Here is a 21530-nt window from a genome sequence, read left to right as displayed (position 1 = left end):
GCTGCAACTTTACCACTTCCCAGCTTCATCTGGAGACCACGGCCTCACGGGCCACCCCGTTGGACACGGAAGGCAAGGTCAGCTGTCCCAACTCTGACTGTGTCCCCTCCTGAGCCAGACACAGCAGCGTCCATGGTCACCCGTCCTTCAGAGCCCGGCCTTCTTGTGTCCCAAACACCTCCCACCGTTTCCCACAGTGAATCACACACCACACCTTCAACAGCCACCAGTCCCGGGGCAGAAGCCAGTTCAGCCCTTCCAACAGGGACAGTCCCGCGCGATGTACCCTCCCTGGCCACCTCCCCGGTCACTAGTCCCGGGGCCCAGGCCGGCACAACTTTTGTGACGCGGACTGTTTCCACTGGTGAGTCAGATCCAGACACCTCCTCAGTCACCCGTCCCGCGGAGTCCAGCTCCACCGTCCACAGGGCAGCTACCAGGGTTTCCCATAGTCACTCGGACAGCACCGCCCCAACGGCGGCCCCCCAGCCTCGGAACAGACGCCAGTCCAGCTGAACCCAGATACACCTGTATCCTCTGGTGCACCAGGTCTGGTGGCCTCACAGGTCCCTAGTTCTGGCACAGATGCCACTGCGGTCACTCCACCCCGGACTCTCTCTCCTCACGAAGAGGCCAACCACAGCCTCAGGGGTGACCCATCCTGCAGCACAGACTGTTTCAGAGCCGTGCCAACTAGGACGGGCTCCCCGGCTGTGTCAGGAGGAGTGAGCTCCCTGTCCCCAGTGCTGGGGCAGAGACCAGTGCCACCTTTCCAACTCCGACCGATTTCCCACACGAGCCAGACTCCACAGAAGCCAGTTCGGCTCTTCCACCTCTGACTGCCTCCCTCAGGATCCAGGTGCAAGCGTCTCTTTGGTCACCCAGTCTTCAGACACCAGCCCGTTTTCTCCCAAAGGCACGTCCACTGTGTCCAACAGTGGACCAGGCCCTGCACCCTGGACGGCCACTAGTGCTGGCGCAGAAGCCGTTTTCAGCCCTTCCAGGGAGGACTGTCGAAACGCTTCTACCGGGGGTGGGGACCTCACAGGCACTGGTCCTGGGGCAGAGACCACCACGGGCGCTTCAACTTGCCCAGTGACCAAGTTCATCTGGAGACCACAGCCTCCCGGGCCACCCATTCGGAAACGGAAGCCAGGTCAGCTGACCCAACTCTGACTTTGTCCCCCCGTGGAGCCAGACACAACAGTCTCCTCGGTTACCCGTTCCCGGGGCACAGACCAGTCCAGTCATTTCCACTTTGGCCTTTTCCCCTGGTGTATCGGGGGCGGACCTCTCACAGGTAAGCAGTTCTGGGGCCGAGACTGGTACAACTTCTGCAACTCTGACTGACTCCCCACCCGGACCGGAGACAGCAGCCTCGTGGGGCACCCATCCCGCAGCAGAAGCCAGTTCCACTGTTCCAGCTGGGACTGCTTCCCCTCGCGGGCCAGACACAACAGCCCACGGGCCCATTCACGGAGACCGGCGCCTCGGTTTCCAGAGAGACGCCGAATTTCTCCCACACCGTATCAGACGTCACATCTTCAACAGCCACCAGTCCTGGGGCAGAAGCCAGTTCAGCCCCTCCAACGACGAGTGTCCCGCTCGATGGACCCAGCACGGCCACCTCCCTGGCCACTAGCTCTGGAACAGAAGCCACAAGGGCTTTCTCAACTCGCACCGAGCCCCTGCACGAAGCCGACACAGCAGTCTCCTTGGTCCCCCATCCTGCAGAGTCCAGCACAGTTTCTCCCGAAAGCACTTCCAGTGTCTCCCACGGTGAATCAGACAGTGCACCCTCCGTGGCCGCTAGTGCCGGGGCAGAAGCCAGTTCAGCTCTTCCCGGTAGGACTGTGGAAACTGTGGCACCAGGGGCGGTGACGTCCCAGGCCACTAGTTCTGGATCGGAGACGGGCCCCACTGCTGCAACTTTGACCACTTCCCAGCTTCATCTGGAGACCACGGCCTCACGGGCCACCCCGTTGGACACGGAAGCAAGGTCAGCTGTCCCAACTCTGACTGTGTCCCCTCATGAGCCAGACACAGCAGCGTCCATGGTCACCCGTCCTTCAGAGCCCGGCCTTCTTGTGTCCCAAAACACCTCCCACCGTTTCCCACAGTGAATCACACACCACACCTTCAACAGCCACCAGTCCCGGGGCAGAAGCCAGTTCAGCCCTTCCAACAGGGACAGTCCCGCGCGATGTACCCTCCCTGGCCACCTCCCCGGTCACTAGTCCCGGGGCCCAGGCCGGCACAACTTTTGTGACGCGGACTGTTTCCACTGGTGAGTCAGATCCAGACACCTCCTCAGTCACCCGTCCCGCGGAGTCCAGCTCCACCGTCCACAGGGCAGCTACCAGGGTTTCCCATAGTCACTCGGACAGCACCGCCCCAACGGCGGCCCCCAGCCTCGGAACAGACGCCAGTCCAGCTGACCCAGATACACCTGTATCCTCTGGGGCACCAGGTCTGGTGGCCTCACAGGTCCCTAGTTCTGGCACAGATGCCACTGCGGTCACTCCACCCCGGACTCTCTCTCCTCACGAAGAGGCAACCACAGCCTCAGGGGTGACCCATCCTGCAGCACAGACTGTTTCAGCCGTGCCAACTAGGACGGGCTCCCCGGCTGTGTCAGGAGGAGTGAGCTCCCTTGTCCCCAGTGCTGGGGCAGAGACCAGTGCCACCTTTCCAACTCCGACCGATTTCCCACACGAGCCAGACTCCCCAGAAGCCAGTTCGGCTCTTCCACCTCTGACTGCCTCCCCTCAGGATCCAGGTGCAAGCGTCTCTTTGGTCACCCAGTCTTCAGACACCAGCCCGTTTTCTCCCAAAGGCACGTCCACTGTGTCCAACAGTGGACCAGGCCCTGCACCCTGGACGGCCACTAGTGCTGGCGCAGAAGCCGTTTTCAGCCCTTCCAGGGAGGACTGTCGAAACGCTTCTACCGGGGGTGGTGACCTCACAGGCCGCTGGTCCTGGGGCAGAGACCACCACGGGCGCTTCAACTTTGCCCAGTGACCAAGTTCATCTGGAGACCACAGCCTCCCGGGCCACCCATTCGGAAACGGAAGCCAGGTCAGCTGACCCAACTCTGACTTTGTCCCCCCGTGAGCCAGACACAACAGTCTCCTCGGTTACCCGTCCCGGGGCACAGACCAGTCCAGTCATTTCCACTTTGGCCTTTTCCCCTGGTGTATCGGGGGCGGACCTCTCACAGGTAAGCAGTTCTGGGGCCGAGACTGGTACAACTTCTGCAACTCTGACTGACTCCCCACCCGGACCGGAGACAGCAGCCTCGTGGGGCACCCATCCCGCAGCAGAAGCCAGTTCCACTGTTCCAGCTGGGACTGCTTCCCCTCGCGGGCCAGACACAACAGCCCCACGGGCCCATTCACCGGAGACCGGCGCCTCGGTTTCCAGAGAGACGCCGAATTTCTCCCACACCGTATCAGACGTCACATCTTCAACAGCCACCAGTCCTGGGGCAGAAGCCAGTTCAGCCCCTCCAACGACGAGTGTCCCGCTCGATGGACCCAGCACGGCCACCTCCCTGGCCACTAGCTCTGGAACAGAAGCCACAAGGGCTTTCTCAACTCGCACCGAGCCCCTGCACGAAGCCGACACAGCAGTCTCCTTGGTCCCCCATCCTGCAGAGTCCAGCACAGTTTCTCCCGAAAGCACTTCCAGTGTCTCCCACGGTGAATCAGACAGTGCACCCTCCGTGGCCGCTAGTGCCGGGGCAGAAGCCAGTTCAGCTCTTCCCGGTAGGACTGTGGAAACTGTGGCACCAGGGGCGGGTGACGTCCCAGGCCACTAGTTCTGGATCGGAGACGGGCCCCACTGCTGCAACTTTGACCACTTCCCAGCTTCATCTGGAGACCACGGCCTCACGGGCCACCCCGTTGGACACGGAAGCAAGGTCAGCTGTCCCAACTCTGACTGTGTCCCCTCCTGAGCCAGACACAGCAGCGTCCATGGTCACCCGTCCTTCAGAGCCCGGCCTTCTTGTGTCCCAAACACCTCCCACCGTTTCCCACAGTGAATCACACACCACACCTTCAACAGCCACCAGTCCCGGGGCAGAAGCCAGTTCAGCCCTTCCAACAGGGACAGTCCCGCGCGATGTACCCTCCCTGGCCACCTCCCCGGTCACTAGTCCCGGGGCCCAGGCCGGCACAACTTTTGTGACGCGGACTGTTTCCACTGGTGAGTCAGATCCAGACACCTCCTCAGTCACCCGTCCCGCGGAGTCCAGCTCCACCGTCCACAGGGCAGCTACCAGGGTTTCCCATAGTCACTCGGACAGCACCGCCCCAACGGCGGCCCCCAGCCTCGGAACAGACGCCAGTCCAGCTGACCCAGATACACCTGTATCCTCTGGGGCACCAGGTCTGGTGGCCTCACAGGTCCCTAGTTCTGGCACAGATGCCACTGCGGTCACTCCACCCCGGACTCTCTCTCCTCACGAAGAGGCAACCACAGCCTCAGGGGTGACCATCCTGCAGCACAGACTGTTTCAGCCGTGCCAACTAGGACGGGCTCCCGGCTGTGTCAGGAGGAGTGAGCTCCCTTGTCCCAGTGCTGGGGCAGAGACCAGTGCCACCTTTCCAACTCCGACCGATTTCCCACACGAGCCAGACTCCCCAGAAGCCAGTTCGGCTCTTCCACTCTGACTGCCTCCCCTCAGGATCCAGGTGCAAGCGTCTCTTTGGTCACCCAGTCTTCAGACACCAGCCCGTTTTCTCCCAAAGGCACGTCCACTGTGTCCAACAGTGGACCAGGCCCTGCACCCTGGACGGCCACTAGTGCTGGCGCAGAAGCCGTTTCAGCCCTTCCAGGGAGGACTGTCGAACGCTTCTACCGGGGGTGGTGACCTCACAGGCCGCTGGTCCTGGGGCAGAGACCACCACGGGCGCTTCAACTTTGCCCAGTGACCAAGTTCATCTGGAGACCACAGCCTCCCGGGCCACCCATTCGGAAACGGAAGCCAGGTCAGCTGACCCAACTCTGACTTTGTCCCCCCGTGAGCCAGACACAACAGTCTCCTCGGTTACCCGTCCCGGGGCACAGACCAGTCCAGTCATTTCCACTTTGGCCTTTTCCCCTGGTGTATCGGGGGCGGACCTCTCACAGGTAAGCAGTTCTGGGGCCGAGACTGGTACAACTTCTGCAACTCTGACTGACTCCCCACCCGGACCGGAGGACAGCAGCCTCGTGGGCACCCATCCCGCAGCAGAAGCCAGTTCCACTGTTCCAGCTGGGACTGCTTCCCCTCGCGGGCCAGACACAACAGCCCCACGGGCCCATTCACCGGAGACCGGCGCCTCGGTTTCCAGAGAGACGCCGAATTTCTCCCACACCGTATCAGACGTCACATCTTCAACAGCCACCAGTCCTGGGGCAGAAGCCAGTTCAGCCCCTCCAACGACGAGTGTCCCGCTCGATGGACCCAGCACGGCCACCTCCCTGGCCACTAGCTCTGGAACAGAAGCCACAAGGGCTTTCTCAACTCGCACCGAGCCCCTGCACGAAGCCGACACAGCAGTCTCCTTGGTCCCCCATCCTGCAGAGTCCAGCACAGTTTCTCCCGAAAGCACTTCCAGTGTCTCCCACGGTGAATCAGACAGTGCACCCTCCGTGGCCGCTAGTGCCGGGGCAGAAGCCAGTTCAGCTCTTCCCGGTAGGACTGTGGAAACTGTGGCACCAGGGGCGGTGACGTCCCAGGCCACTAGTTCTGGATCGGAGACGGGCCCCACTGCTGCAACTTTGACCACTTCCCAGCTTCATCTGGAGACCACGGCCTCACGGGCCACCCCGTTGGACACGGAAGCAAGGTCAGCTGTCCCAACTCTGACTGTGTCCCCTCCTGAGCCAGACACAGCAGCGTCCATGGTCACCCGTCCTTCAGAGCCCGGCCTTCTTGTGTCCCAAACACCTCCCACCGTTTCCCACAGTGAATCACACACCACACCTTCAACAGCCACCAGTCCCGGGGCAGAAGCCAGTTCAGCCCTTCCAACAGGGACAGTCCCGCGCGATGTACCCTCCCTGGCCACCTCCCCGGTCACTAGTCCCGGGGCCCAGGCCGGCACAACTTTTGTGACGCGGACTGTTTCCACTGGTGAGTCAGATCCAGACACCTCCTCAGTCACCCGTCCCGCGGAGTCCAGCTCCACCGTCCACAGGGCAGCTACCAGGGTTTCCATAGTCACTCGGACAGCACCGCCCCAACGGCGGCCCCCAGCCTCGGAACAGACGCCAGTCCAGCTGACCCAGATACACCTGTATCCTCTGGGGCACCAGGTCTGGTGGCCTCACAGGTCCCTAGTTCTGGCACAGATGCCACTGCGGTCACTCCACCCCGGACTCTCTCTCCTCACGAAGAGGCAACCACAGCCTCAGGGGTGACCCATCCTGCAGCACAGACTGTTTCAGCCATGCCAACTAGGACGGGCTCCCCGGCTGTGTCAGGAGGAGTGAGCTCCCTTGTCCCCAGTGCTGGGGCAGAGACCAGTGCCACCTTTCCAACTCCGACCGATTTCCCACACGAGCCAGACTCCCCAGAAGCCAGTTCGGCTCTTCCACCTCTGACTGCCTCCCCTCAGGATCCAGGTGCAAGCGTCTCTTTGGTCACCCAGTCTTCAGACACCAGCCCGTTTTCTCCCAAAGGCACGTCCACTGTGTCCAACAGTGGACCAGGCCCTGCACCCTGGACGGCCACTAGTGCTGGCGCAGAAGCCGTTTCAGCCCTTCCAGGGAGGACTGTCGAAACGCTTCTACCGGGGGTGGTGACCTCACAGGCCGCTGGTCCTGGGGCAGAGACCACCACGGGCGCTTCAACTTTGCCCAGTGACCAAGTTCATCTGGAGACCACAGCCTCCCGGGCCACCCATTCGGAAACGGAAGCCAGGTCAGCTGACCCAACTCTGACTTTGTCCCCCCGTGAGCCAGACACAACAGTCTCCTCGGTTACCCGTCCCGGGGCACAGACCAGTCCAGTCATTTCCACTTTGGCCTTTTCCCCTGGTGTATCGGGGGCGGACCTCTCACAGGTAAGCAGTTCTGGGGCCGAGACTGGTACAACTTCTGCAACTCTGACTGACTCCCCACCCGGACCGGAGACAGCAGCCTCGTGGGGCACCCATCCCGCAGCAGAAGCCAGTTCCACTGTTCCAGCTGGGACTGCTTCCCCTCGCGGGCCAGACACAACAGCCCCACGGGCCCATTCACCGGAGACCGGCGCCTCGGTTTCCAGAGAGACGCCGAATTTCTCCCACACCGTATCAGACGTCACATCTTCAACAGCCACCAGTCCTGGGGCAGAAGCCAGTTCAGCCCCTCCAACGACGAGTGTCCCGCTCGATGGACCCAGCACGGCCACCTCCCTGGCCACTAGCTCTGGAACAGAAGCCACAAGGGCTTTCTCAACTCGCACCGAGCCCCTGCACGAAGCCGACACAGCAGTCTCCTTGGTCCCCCATCCTGCAGAGTCCAGCACAGTTTCTCCCGAAAGCACTTCCAGTGTCTCCCACGGTGAATCAGACAGTGCACCCTCCGTGGCCGCTAGTGCCGGGGCAGAAGCCAGTTCAGCTCTTCCCGGTAGGACTGTGGAAACTGTGGCACCAGGGGCGGTGACGTCCCAGGCCACTAGTTCTGGATCGGAGACGGGCCCCACTGCTGCAACTTTGACCACTTCCCAGCTTCATCTGGAGACCACGGCCTCACGGGCCACCCCGTTGGACACGGAAGCAAGGTCAGCTGTCCCAACTCTGACTGTGTCCCCTCCTGAGCCAGACACCTTTGTTTCAGTAGTCACCCATTTGGCAGATTCCAGCCGAACATTTCACCATTCAACCTCCAGTGTTTTTCTAGGTGAGTCAGAACACACACCGTCAATTTTCAGTGCCTCTGGGACAGAAGTCAGTTCTGACTCTGCAACGGTGATAGAGTCATCTAGTGTACCAGACAAAGTGACCTCACAGGGCAGTATTCCTGATATCGATTCCAACATCGCTACTGTATCTCCTTCTCCTTGTGAACCAGGCACTACACCCTGTTTGCTCACCCGCCCCTCTGCAGGGAGAAACACAAGTTTTCCTGCTTCCACTATTTTTCCCCATTTACCAGATATCACAGCCTCACTATCCACCCGCCGTGGATGGGAGGTTAGTGGGTTTGTTCCGACAGAGACAGTTTCCCTTGTTCCCCCGAAAGCAGTGTCCTCGCTCTTCACCACACTTGTGAATGAGGCCAGCAGGGTCAATCCGGTTGCAACGGCCTCACTCCGTGTTCCTCTGGGTACAGCCCCTCTTTCCACCCATCGTGAGACAGACCACAGTACAGCTGTTTCAGCCTCAACTTTTTTCCGTGGTTCATCAGAGTCCACAGGTTTTCCGGCCACCAGCCCTGCATCAGAGGCCGGCACAGGCATTCCAGCTCTGCATACTTCCCCGGGTGTTCTGGAGCCTGCCAGCAGCCCTGCAAGTACCGCTGAGCCTTATACTGTAACTTCCTGGACCACACAAACCTCTCCCCCTTCCACCCCAGTTGGACTCCCAGAGTTTTCCCAGACTGTGACACTTAGCCCTGTGACCTTGATTACATCTAAAACCAGTCATGAAGGATCAAGTCCAAGAACCACCCTGAAAACTACAAGTCTTGAGACCCCTAAATTAGCTGTTACAGGTTCAGGCCCCACCATGGCCAAGACGACAGCCACTTTGAGTATACTGTCCGAAAGTTCCTTTGTCCCTGTGACCACACCTGAGATGTCTGTGTCATCCTATGCGAGTGTGACTTCAGGAACAAGTAAGAATAACTTTCTTCTTCTGTCTACCTATCATGTATAGTTTAACCTTTTGCATATACAATTCGGTGGCATTAATTATGTCCACACTGTTGTGTGACCATCACCACTGTCTATTCCTGTAACATTTTATCACCCAGACAGGACCTGTGTATCCATCAGGCAATGACTCTCCTTTCCCTACCCCACCCCCAGTCCCTGGTAGCCTCCAGTCTGCTTATTGTCTCCATGAATTTCCCTGTTACAGATATCTCACATGAGAGAAATTATACAATATCTCTGCCCTTTTGTATCTTGCTTATCTTAGTCAGCATGATGTTTTCACAATTCCTCTGTGCTCTAGCATGTACCAGAACTTCATTCCTGTTGATGGATAAATAATACTCCATTTTGTGGAGACCACATTTTATCTATTCATTCATCTGCTGATGCTAAACCAGGCTTTTTCCACCCTTGACTATGATGACTCATGCTGCTATGGACACGGATGTACAATGATCCATCTGAGTCCCTGTTTCAATTCTTTGGGGTATATACAGCAGGTACCAAATAACACCAATTTTTGTTATAACAGTGGTGATAAATTGTATGAACTTAACTCTTCTTTATATCAATTAGCCTATTGTGAAATTGGTTTTGTTACGTGTTGGTTCACTTAAAGTTGCAGAGCCTATTGACGACATTAGTAGGGCCTGCTTCATTAAAGAGGAATGGTTGGGTCACCCGCTGTATCGGTTTGCCGGAGCTGCCATGACAAAGCACTGCAAACGGGGCAGGTTCAACAACAGACACCTGTCCTGAAGGCTGGAAGGGGGATGCATGCCACACACAACTTACAGGCATCCCGTGTGAGGGTGAGGCAGCTGGGGCATTTAACCCTCCATCTCCCAACCATCACTGCCGGGCTTGATAATTTCCCCAGGACACAGGCATGCAGGTGCTGGCTTGTGCTGAAATGGTAAGAGACAAGGAGAAGTAAGCATAGGCTGACCAACGCCTCTCTGAGTTTCCCCAGGACAGTCGCACTTCTAAATTGAGAGTCTGCATGCAGAAACCCACATGATCCAGGGGACACTGGGATGGTTGGTCACCCTGTGTGAGGGGGTCTTGGACAGTGACTGCTCATGAGGTATCTCAAGGAGGACAGCCCAGGCCAGGCCCCACTCGGCTCTGGAGTGAAGGAAGGCACGTCCTCAGAGCCTCCCTCCCACCTGTGTCCTAGGCCTGACTCAGACTGGCCTCACTTTACTCTCCCCCTTCACTGCAGCCACCATTCCTTTGCTGATGCCTTTTATTGTCAACTTCACCATCACCAACCTGCGCTACAGGGAGGACATGGGAAACTTGGGCTCTGAGATATTCAATGCCACCGAGAGATACTTGCAGCAACTGGTAAGAGCACCCCACTAGCACCCCTCCGCACCCTGCTGTCTTGGTCCCTCTTGCTCATCTCCCTCTCATTCCTTCCCAGCTGGGGCCCTTGTTCAAGAACAGCAGCATTGGTTCCCTCTATGCTGGCTGCAGACTGGCCTCGCTCAGGTAAGTCCTCCTCTAAAGAACCTAAGTGGGGCGGATCCCGGCTCCTGGGGTCTGTGGCATTATGGATGAAACGAGACAAATTCACACAGACTACCGAGTCCTGTGGAGGAAAAGGGACAGCTCAGCTTCTCTCTCAAGGGGAGAGAACCTCAGCCCTTGCCTTGACAAGCTTTTACTGGGTTCAATTTGCATAGGAATACAGGGTGTATATGTAAAGCTCATCAATCATTGTCAGGCAAAAATGATTAAACAATAGATAAATTCAAAGAACTCTGAGGGCTTATTCTGAGTCAGGGTCAGATAGTTAAAGGGCCATAAAACTTTGGGGAACAAACTCACTTCCTGCTTAGACCCTTATCATTTAAATTGAGGGTATTAGCATAGTATGTTTCATAGGATTTTATGCATTCTCTTAGGCCTGATTGCCCTAGGGAACCCACCCTTTCTAGCACAGAGCTGCACCCACCTCCAGCATTGTTTTAGGCTTAAGGCATTGTTTCAGGCTTAAGTAGGGCAGGGGAAGTAAGGCAGCCAAGAGATTAGGAGACTTCTTGCAGATAGAATGAGGACTCAGGCTATGTCAAAGACTAGGGACAAGAGTCCATCGCCCCCTTTTTCTATAGCCCTCAAGTCCCTCCCTGAGGGTGCCTTCAAGACCATGCCTGTCTTAGGTCGTCCCTCTTTTGAGAAATCTTACCCGTCATTGGCTAACCAGTCATCCACTGGGGGAAAAGCAGGGTGAAGAGAAAGGGGGCAGAGGTGGTACCCCTACAAGGAAGATAAGCTTTTTCTCCTAAGTGGCTTATGGTCCCAAGGTCCTTTACTCAGCCTTAGCCATGGGGCATTACAGCTTCTGAAACCAGCAGGGAAGTTCCCAACACCTAAGATATCCTACTTCTCTTTTCTCTTGGCCCTCCATACCCTGGTCCATCACAGCTACTTGGGCCTTTGCTGAGAGGCAGTGCAACATTGTGGATCCAAAGTGCCTGAGTTCAAACCCCTGCTCTTCCATTTGCTAGCTGTGTGACTTCAGACAAGTCACATAACCTGTCTTATCTCCATTCACAGTATCTATAAAATGGTGATAATAACAGTGCCTTACTCTTGGAGCTGTTCATCCTTCATCACAATGCCTGCCCCATTGTGAGGGGTCCACTAATGGGGTCTCATAGTTCCAGCTGGTGTAGCCTGGTTACCAACTGGGTTCCCAGAGTCCTTGACACTGTCCCAGTCCCAGCTCACATCTACGCTACTGGAGACAAACTGTGCACGCTGTTTATTCCCCTGAAAGAGGGCGAGATTTCCCAAAGAAAGTCTTACTGAAGCAAAGGGAGAAACAAATCAAAAGTTGAGGACCAGCAGGGTACACTGCAATCTTAAAACTCTCAAATGGACCTGAGCTCTGGCAAGGTTGCCTGAACACAGGCAAAGGCAGAAGAGGTTCCTTCTCCTACCTGTAAAGCCTCCACTTTGAGTGGAACACTTGAGGGTCAGCTTAAATTCAAGACAAAGTAATTTTTGAACCAGTTGACCTAGTTGCTTCTTAACTCATTTTCCTCATTTTCCTCTGAACTTGTCTGCCTGCTCAAAACATATTCCCAAAGGGCTGACCTCAACCTTGAGATCTGCCACCTTGAGATCTGCCACCTTGAGATGAAAGTCCCACCTCTCAGGTTCAGTGATGGTTATTGCTCAGTGTCACAACTGGCCCCAGGGGCAATCACATGCCTATCCCAAGGTCTCCAGTCCTCTTGCTTTCGCTTCCACATGCTGCCTAGTGCCAGGATCCTCAGAGTTTTTCTCCTGGGGGTCCCACACCTCCAACCCCATGACACAACCAGGACTAAGCTACTACTAAAGTGACACCATCTGCATTTACCTTCTCAAATGAACAGGGAGTGCCTGGGGGCTGGTAGTTGAAACAATGAGCTTCAACCAATTAATAAAAAGATAATGAGGACTAGAAGAACATTATCTACTCCTAGCTGTAGTAACCTGTAAAACTCTGCATTTAAGGAGGTGGGGGGTCTGGATCCTCCCATCAGAGAGAAAAAGATGTGCTTCAGAAAGCATATGAAGCCCAGGGAAGAGTGCTGATGTGAACACGCAGGGGCACCACATGCTCCAGCGTACTCACTGCCCACATGTCTCGATTCCCATGTCCCTCCTTCCCCAGGTCTGAAAAAGAGGGAACAAGCACCACAGTGGATGTGGTCTGCACCCACCGCCTGGGTCCCACCAGCTCCGGGCTGGACAGAGAGCGGCTGTACTGGGAGCTGAGCCAGCAGACCCACGGCGTCACTCGGCTGGGCCCCTATACCCTGGACAGGAATAGTCTTTTTGTCAGTGGTGAGGCTTGCTGCTGCAGGCAGGATCTCCTCCTGCTCCCACATGGGGTCTCCTTGAAGTGCATCTCCCTATGTACCCAGGTTTCTCTGCACTCCCAGAATTCCCATGGGGGCTCAGGTATCTCCCTTTGTAACAGCTAAAAGGCACCTTTTAAGGTCTGGAAATAAGGCAACTAAAGTTGCCTTTAGTCTTCTTCACCCCAGTTACCATTCACAGAAGCCCGAATGGAGCAGGCAGAGAGCAAGGAAGGAAGAGGGTAGAGCAAGCCCACAGCAGTCAACGCAAGAACCCGTGGGTTCCCAGTGCAGTGACCAGCCTGCTCCTTTCACCTCCTTCGGACAGCTCATGCCCTCCCTCATTCTCCAAGGGCCAGTTGGAACTGCATCCCGCCTGACACACAAATGACAAAGTGTTAGTAGTGCATCTAGCAATAAATTCCTTTGCAGACACACTCTTAGCAGCAGCACCTACGAAAACACCTACAATAACATCAACACTAAAAGCTAGTGTTTACTGAGGGGTTCCTATGACCCAGAATGCTACATGCACTGTGTATTACTAACCCTGCCCGACACTCTTGAAGGTATCGTGTGTATCCTACAGAGGAGAAAACAAGGCTCAGGGAGGGGAATCCACTTTCTCAAGATCAGATAATTAATGTAAGCAGTAGTGTCAAGAATCAAACTCTAAACTGGCTCTGAAACCCAGGCCCCCTAACTTCTAGGCTGCACTGCAGACCAAGCCAGCAAGAACAAGCCTCAAACCTCAGAACAGAGAGGCAGACCAATGGGCCTCTAATATAAAAATTTAATGTAAAGCTTGACTAATGTTGTCCCCATTATATCACCGTGGACATTTTCTTATCACCTGGATTAAAACTTGTATTGGATTTCATGAGTCCTTGGAGTTTACTTAGAAGCAGTCATTACCTGTGTGGGCTTCGGTGAATTACAGATCTTGATTCATTCGAGCCCTGGCCCTGCCTTTATCTCACTGCGCAGCCCTGGGCCATGAGACCTCTGTAAGCTCCAATGTCCTTTCTGGATGGGATTTTTTTTTTTTTTTTAAAGAAAAGCCAGCTAAGATTATTGTGAGAGTCCAATAAGACAAAACCTGAATAACCCAAGTAAGTCACATGGCTCTACTTGGCCCAGTCTCAGAGGTAAGTTCCATTTTAAGAAACCCAGTCAGATCACCAAATATAAGATAAGTCAAAGTTTTGCTTGCATTACTTCCAAGCATCAAAGAGGATCCAGTTCATGATTCAGAACCGTACTTATCAAAATCCTCTTTTTCTTCTTATTTTTCAACTTTATAGTCTCTGAATGATATCCAGTCTCTCTTCCTTCCACAAGCCCCCCTCTCTCTTTCTTGCTCTCTCTCCCCACCCCTTTCCCCATCTCCATCTTTGTCTTTTATTATCTCGATTCAACATTACAGAAGTCTGAGAACTACATCATCACAGATCAGGCTGTCTTTGGAGAGTTGGGTAGTGGGAAAAACTCAAAGACAAAACTATAGTTATTAGATAAAGAGAACACAAATGAGGCTGGAAACACTCATAAAATTGTTGTCCCTGTTATTCATTTGATAAGGTTGCTGTTCTTCCAGGCACTTAGTAACCCCCACAAGATCATTATTGCCTTTGTGGTTAATGGTAACAAGAATGAAATTATCATTAGCAGAGTAGTGAGTCAGTTAACTCATAAAGAGCACTGTCATTATTGACTGATGTGCCTCAGAGAAAGTACTCGGGGGGACGGGGTTGTGTGCTTGTGTTTCTACTTCTACCCTTCATGCCCTTCTTAACCTCCTCCCTCCCTCTCACTCTTCCTCTGTGCCTCTCTGCAGGTTACAACCATCGGTACTGGATCCCCACCACTAGCAGTGAGTAACGAGGGCCTGGATATCTTTATGTCTCTGGGACCCTTCCTCCCCAAACCTAGTCCCCAAAAGGAAACTGTACCCCATCCTCCGGGTTGTCAGCCCCTGAGTACCTGCAGCCCACCAGAAGCCTCAGATGAAAGATGCCAAGTTCCATGAACAGCTGTACCCTCTCATTGCTTCATGATAGGGCTCAACGATTTTTATTCATACTGTATTTTCTTTCAGCCCTGGTGACCTCCACATTCTCTCCAGGACCCCCAGCATCTGAGAGCCCCACCCCCAGCTCTACAGGTAGGAATCAAACCTCTGAGTTCCATTGGACCTCACCTCTCATCATTCTGTGGCTGATGAATTTCTGCACAATCTGGACTGTGATGCCCACCCAGAGCACCTGTCCCATTCTCTCCCTCACTCCCTAACCTCTGGCCACAGCAGCCTCATTCTCTTCCTGCAGGGCCCAGACATCCTTCCATCCTCAGGGCTTTTGTACTTACTTGTTCTTAGAACTCAGTGTGTCTGGTTCCTCCTTGTCCTCTAGTCTCAGCTCAGTGTGCTCTTGCTCAGAACACCATTTCCTTCGTGGCAATCACTATGATTTAGATTTTTAGACTGCTCAAGTCTTTGTGGCCCAAGGCTGAGCACAAAAAATCTCGGCACCTCCTCTTCCCACCAGTGCCCACAACTTGTCAGCCTTTGAACACTCTTGGATGTTAGGGCTGAGGTTCCCTTTGGAGCTGATGTCACACATCTAGCATGAAGGTTCGCCTCCCCCTCGGCTGGCTGAGGAGGGAGGACACCCCAATAGGATATCTCAGGCTTCAACAACTGGACACTATAGACTGAGAGAAAACACTTCACCCATACACAGCTCAGGCCTAAGATTGTGATGGGTTTCCTCTCTCCTTCCCTCCAGCTGCAGATGTGGGCCCAGCCCCAGTGCCTTTCACCCTCAATTTCACCATCACCAATATGCTGTATACCCCAGACATGAGGCACCCAGGCTCTGCAAAGTTCAACTCCACAGAGAGGGTTTTGAATCACCTGGTAAGAGCCCACCAATGCCTACCCTGGTCTTCCTCCCTGTCCCACCCAGCATCTTCAGCTTACCTCCCTCTCCTCCTCTCCAGCTTGGTCCTTTGTTCAAGAACACCAGCATTGGCCTTCTGTATTCTGGTTGCAGACTGGCCCAGCTGAGGTAAGACTGTCCTTCCTAACACATATGAAGGGCATTGTCATGGGCAAGCTCACTGGAAGGTGAGAACCTGAACATGACAACTACAAAGCAAGAATCATAAATGATGAGGGCCTTGCAGGGATTCAGATTTGGAAGGCATTGCTTCTGACTGAGCGCATCAGAGGGGGGCTTCCTGAAAGAGGTGCCTGTCAAAGGTCTTCAATTATTTACATAAGCAGATCCACAGAGCATTCATGCTCAGTGATCAGAAGATGCATCACTGACTCCTTAACAAACATGAAAAGAGACACCTTCAGGTAACACCCTGTGACAGATGCTTTGGGCACTGAGAGAACCAGTCACAGGCTCTTTCCTCAAGGTGCCCACATCCACCATATAGGGAAAATGGGGGACCCCTGTAATAGTGTCAACAATAAAAACATTAAAAACTAAATACATAAACTTAAACAACACACACACACACATCATATAAATGGGGTTAGTGCAATGATAAAGCATCACACAGGAGCCATAGGAGCCCAAGGAATGGACTTTTAGCTCAGCCTGGGGAGTAGAGTGGAGGCTGTCTGAGGAAGGTGGTGCCTGAGGTTCATTTTGACAGTCAAGTGGAAGAAATATTAGCAAAGGTATTTCAAGGGGTAGTGTAGCTTAAGTAATGGGGCCGATGTGAGAAATATCCTGGTGCATGAGAGAAATTCTGTGAAATTGAAGAGTACAGTGAAGGAAAATAGTGATTGAATAAAAGAAAAAAGAGAGGAAGGAAGGAGGGAAGGGAGGGAGGGAGGGAGGGAGGAAGAAAGGAAGGGAGAAAAGAGGAGGGAGGAAGTAGATTGACTGGGGCAGTGGCCAAGCAGACAGATGGGTGCATAGGAGTGTGACTGAGTGAGTGACAGGTAAATTACGTGATGAGTTTTGAGAAGTGGATAACATCAAGCCTTCGGGTTGGAGCTGGGGTTAAAGGTACATGAAGGAGTTTTCATAGTATTCTGCACAGCAAAAGGCTGAGCACTAATGGTCTCCATGTCCAGATGCATGAAGTCACATTCTATTTCAAGCCTTGTGAGGTTCTGGAAGTTCTTTAACATCTCTATGACTTTGTTTCCTCAATTATGAAGTGGGAATCATATCAGCATTGATCTCACAGAGTTGCTGTAAAGATTTAAAAAAGACAGCAAATGTAAAAATGGAGCAACTAGTAGGTGTCCCATAGTATCAGTTATACTTATTCAGAACCGTGGGGAAACATGGAGTTGTAAGCAGAACCCTGACATGACATCATTTATTCTAAGTTGAACACTGGTAGAGTTGGGGATGGAAAAATTTCAAGTGATGATGGGACAGGAGGTGAGACCAGTGACATGTTGGGCCAGACCTGGATATTGCTTGGATGGAGGCAGAAAAGATGGCAGAAGGTTCAGGAAGCCTCTTACATCTCTGTCTCTGTCATGGATATGGAAACATGGGAGGATGAGCAGGTTGTGTGCTTTTAGGAGGGATGATGATAAGCTTAATTCGATATATTTGGAATCCAAGAGGTCTGAAGGACATCCTAAAGCTATTGGAGCTCAGGGGAGGGGTCTTGGCCAGACAGAATGAAATAAGACCTCATGGTAATAAAATTGGTAGATAAAACAATGACCCCAAAAGAATGAGAGGCAAGAGAGTAGAAGTTGCCTGCGGATGAAGCCCCGCAGATCAGCCACTTTATGGAGTGGGAAGGTGCCTAGATGAATAGCACCCAAAAAAGACCATGCCCGAGAAACCAGTGAAGACCCAATAATGAGGAATATCATATAACTTGCGGGGATAGGTCAATCTGAAGGAAAGATTTGAGTAAAGTATATGACTCTCCCATATCTTTGAATGTCCGTATTTCCCTAACCCCACCACCACCCCAGGACTGAGAAGGATGGGGAAACAACTGGAGTGGACATCGTCTGCACCTACCATCCTGACCCCATGGGCCCTGGACTGGACACAGAAGAGTTGTACCAGGAGCTGAGTTGGCTGACCCATGGTGTCACCCTGCTGGGCACCTACACCCTGGACAGAGACAGTCTCTATGTCAATGGTGAGCATCTGTACTGCAGCTGGAGTCTCCTGTGGTCCCCTGTCTCTACACCAGTAGTTCTCAGCTGGAGGTGGTTCCACTGGCAGGGTACATTGGGCAACGTCCAGAGACATTTTCATGTGATGACTGGAGGAATGCTAATGACATCTGGTGGGTAGACGCTAAGGGCACTGCTAAAGATCCCACCACGTGCCAGGCAGTCCCCCATCAGGAAACATCTAAACCAAAATGTCAACAATGTTGAGGTTGAGAAATTGCTATACGGAGATTCACAGATCTGGTACAAACCTAGCATTTCCTTGGGGTCTCATTTTTTAGTGCATCACACACCACAGGAGGTCGATTTTCTTTCCTTTTTTACTACCTGGAAAGGTGTTTTCTCCTCCTGTCAGAGCCCAACAGGATCACGCAGACTTGAGAGACGGAAGTGTGTGATGCAGGCCTTGCAGCTACGCCTTCCCCAGGGGGCAGCAGTGCCCAGCCCAGCCCTCACTCGACCTCACTCTCTCCATGGTGACAACTTACAGCCATTTTCTGTGTTTCCATGGGCTGGCCAGAATGACACTCATGAAACTGCCCATGGAACAATACCACACTTAGCAAGCACACCATGAAGGTTGGCCTCAATTCCCCTAACAGCAATGCCAGCACTGAGAATAACTATAATAGTGGTCAGTTCTCACCAAAGGTTCTTATGTGCCAGGAATGGTGACAAGCTTTTCATTTGTATTATCACCTATTAACCTGACTCTAAACCTTGTGAGTTATAATATGCATTTTTAGAGAGACATCATGCATTCAGACAGGAGGTCATTTGCCCAAAATAGCCCAGTCATAATGCATCGGCAGAGTCAAGATTTGAACTCCATACTGAATCTAAACTCCAAGTTCCTAGCCACAAGGCCACACTGCAGACCATTCACACAGAGAAAGCTCAAATCTCAGAACAGGAAGGGGCATTAATGACCCTAGTCTAACATTCTAACCTAGTGCTTGATTAGTTATTTACCCTGTATATCAGCTTAGTAATTCCTTTTATATGTGGCTTGAAACATATTTGTACTGACAACAGCACACCCTGCTCTGTGTCCATAGAAGAGTTAACTTCAGGACTGGGACCAACTTAAAGCAGTGGTTAATAGTATGGGACTTGGTGAGTGACAGATGCCTGTTTTGTGTGATGCTGAGCAAGTCGTGGAACCTCTCTCGGTGCTAATGTCCCATTTATAGAATAAACATACAAACCAGGCAGGACCGTCCTGAAAATCAAATGAGATTATTCAACAATAACCCAAGAAAATCCCAGGGCTCCTCTGGGTCCAGTCTTTACTCACCTCTCTCACAGAGCATCAAAGGAGATGCAATCCATGACCTCGAGGAATACTCACGAAAAATTCCATTTTCCCCAATTTCTTTCATGCTCCAGGTTTTACACCATCCACCTGCCCTCCAAGTCTCCTCTTTTTCACTACCCGGCCCTATCTCCCAAGCTTCCCCAGTATCTCCCAGCACATGTGCTTTCCCCTTTCCATCTCGCTACACTTTACCTTCACACACCACTCTCCTAAGCTGTTGCAATTTTGTCTGTTATCCATCACCAAAAAACCAGAAACTAAGATAGAAAAATAAAATTATACTATCATAAAATATTATGAAGAAAGAGAAGCTGAGAGAACACAGATGAAATCATCTTAATGGATTGAAAGAAGACAGATAGGGCTTGGAACACACAGTAGTTCATAAATTTGCCCCATTGCCCTGGTAATGTGTGCGGCATTATTTCTGGTACACAGTACATTCCCAATAAATATGGGCAGCTGTTACTGTGTTTTTATTTTGGCGATAATAATGGTGATGATGTTCATCATTATTTTCAAAGGACAAGGCCACCAAGTGAAATGTAGACGTTATTGTTCATTTACAAACCTCAGAAAGTTTGTTAATGTATTTTATTTCTACGTCTACCATCTACGTCTTCCTTAAATCTTACCCATCCAGCAGGACTTCTTCACTCTTTCTCCCTTCCTACAGGTTATAACCATCGCAGCTGGACCCCTGCCACAAGCAGTGAGTATTCAAAACTGAAACGTTGATCAGAGCCCAGCAGATCCCTACTCCCCAGAATGCATTCTTTTTTTTTTTTAAGATTTTATTTATTTATTTCTAGAGAGGGAAGGGAGGGAGGGAGACAGAGAGAAACATCAATGTGCGGTTGCTGGGGGTCATGGCCTGCAACCCAGGAATGTACCCTGGCTGGGAATCGAACCTGGGACACTTTGGTTCCCAGCCCGCGCTCAATCCACTGAGCTATATCAGCCAGGGCTAGAATGCATTCTTAAGGAGAGGAGCTACTTGTGTCCCCTCCGAAGTGTCCAGCCCCAGACTCACAGCAGCCCCTCACCCACCCAAGGTCTTGCTCTGAGTCAAGACAGAAGCCCAAATGCCAATGAACAGCTTCCACCCCTCATTCCTTCAGGATGGGACTCAATTTTTTCTCCCATGTTTTTTTTCCCTCAGCTCCAGTAACTTCCACATTCTCTCCAGAACCTTTCACGTCTCTATCACCCATTCTCAGCTCTACAGGGCGGACCCTGCTCTTTGAGGTCTACAGAACCTTACCTCTGTGTAGTTTGGTCCCTGCGAACCACGCAGGGAGCCTCAGCCTGTCCTCTTATTCTCTCCATCACTGTGTAAACGTTGGCCACATTAGATATCTGTGTGTTCTTCTAGTGTCCTGACCGTCGTCTGGCCCTGATGCTAGCCCTTGCTGAAGATCAGCTCTTCCTGGCACCTTATTGCCTTTCGAATCTCAGGTCCACCATCACCTTCTCTGAAAGACCTTCCCAGACCACCTTAGATACAGTGTCTGGATGTGGTGTTTTTGTTGTTGTTGTTTGGTTTTAGTTTCTTTCTTTCTTTTTTCTTTTTTTGTTTTGAGTTTATAGTGTTTGGAATTTTCTAAGCTTCTGAATCTGAAAATGTAAGTTTTCCAGTAATGTGTGGAAGTTTCAGCCACTATTTCTTCACCTTTTTTTCCACACCAATCTCTTTCTCTTACTCTGCTTCTCCAATGAAAGGACAGTGTCCCACAAGTTCCTACAGCTCTGTTCATTTTTTAAAAAAAGAATTTGTTTATTTTAGAGAGAGGGGAAGGGAGGGAGAAAGAGAGGGAGAGAAACATTAATGTGAGAGAGAAACAGCAGTTGGTCGCCTCTTGTATGTACCCCATCCAGGGACCAACTGCAACCCAGGTATGTGCCCTGACTGGGAATTGAACCGGCAAGCTTTTGCTTTGTGGGATGACACCCAACTAACTGATCCACACCAGTCAGGGTGGCTCTGTTCATTTTTTAAATCGCTTTTTCTCTTTGTTCTTCAGATTTGATAATTTCTGTTAATATATCTTTAAAAATCACCCTTTCTTCTATCATGTCTATCCTGCCAATCAATTGGTTTTTTTAATCTCAGATACTGTGTGTTTCAGTTCTACAACTTCCATATGGTTCTTTTTTAAGTTTCCCTTCCTCTGCTGAGAACGTCTATCTGTACACTTATTTCAAGTGTGTTTACCTTTACCTCATGGAGCATAGTTCTAACAGCTGCATTAAAGTCTGCACCTGCTAATTCCAACACCTGGGTCACCTTGGCGCTTGCACCTGTTACTTGTCTTCCCCTCATTG

The 21530-nt window shown here is 52.3% G+C and overlaps 1 protein-coding gene across 1 annotated transcript in view; it reads left to right on the top strand.

The window, feature by feature from the left end:
• Positions 1-6211: 6211 nt before the first annotated feature.
• Positions 6212-21530, top strand: part of MUC16 (mucin 16, cell surface associated) — a 63800-nt gene continuing 48481 nt past the window's right edge. Inside the window, exons 1-10 of the mRNA XM_036032288.1 lie at positions 6212-8811; positions 10077-10201; positions 10281-10348; positions 12525-12697; positions 14549-14584; positions 14810-14875; positions 15498-15628; positions 15712-15779; positions 17678-17850; positions 19882-19917. Coding sequence (XP_035888181.1) covers positions 6441-8811; positions 10077-10201; positions 10281-10348; positions 12525-12697; positions 14549-14584; positions 14810-14875; positions 15498-15628; positions 15712-15779; positions 17678-17850; positions 19882-19917 — 3247 coding nt within the window. The 5' untranslated portion in view covers positions 6212-6440. The remainder of the gene's footprint in view (positions 8812-10076; positions 10202-10280; positions 10349-12524; positions 12698-14548; positions 14585-14809; positions 14876-15497; positions 15629-15711; positions 15780-17677; positions 17851-19881; positions 19918-21530) is intronic.

This window comes from Phyllostomus discolor, chromosome 8, assembly GCF_004126475.2.
Source record: "Phyllostomus discolor isolate MPI-MPIP mPhyDis1 chromosome 8, mPhyDis1.pri.v3, whole genome shotgun sequence".
In the NCBI taxonomy this organism is placed as follows: domain Eukaryota; kingdom Metazoa; phylum Chordata; class Mammalia; order Chiroptera; family Phyllostomidae; genus Phyllostomus; species Phyllostomus discolor.
Note: the sequence above shows the minus strand (reverse complement) of the source record. Positions and strands in the feature narration are given on the sequence as shown.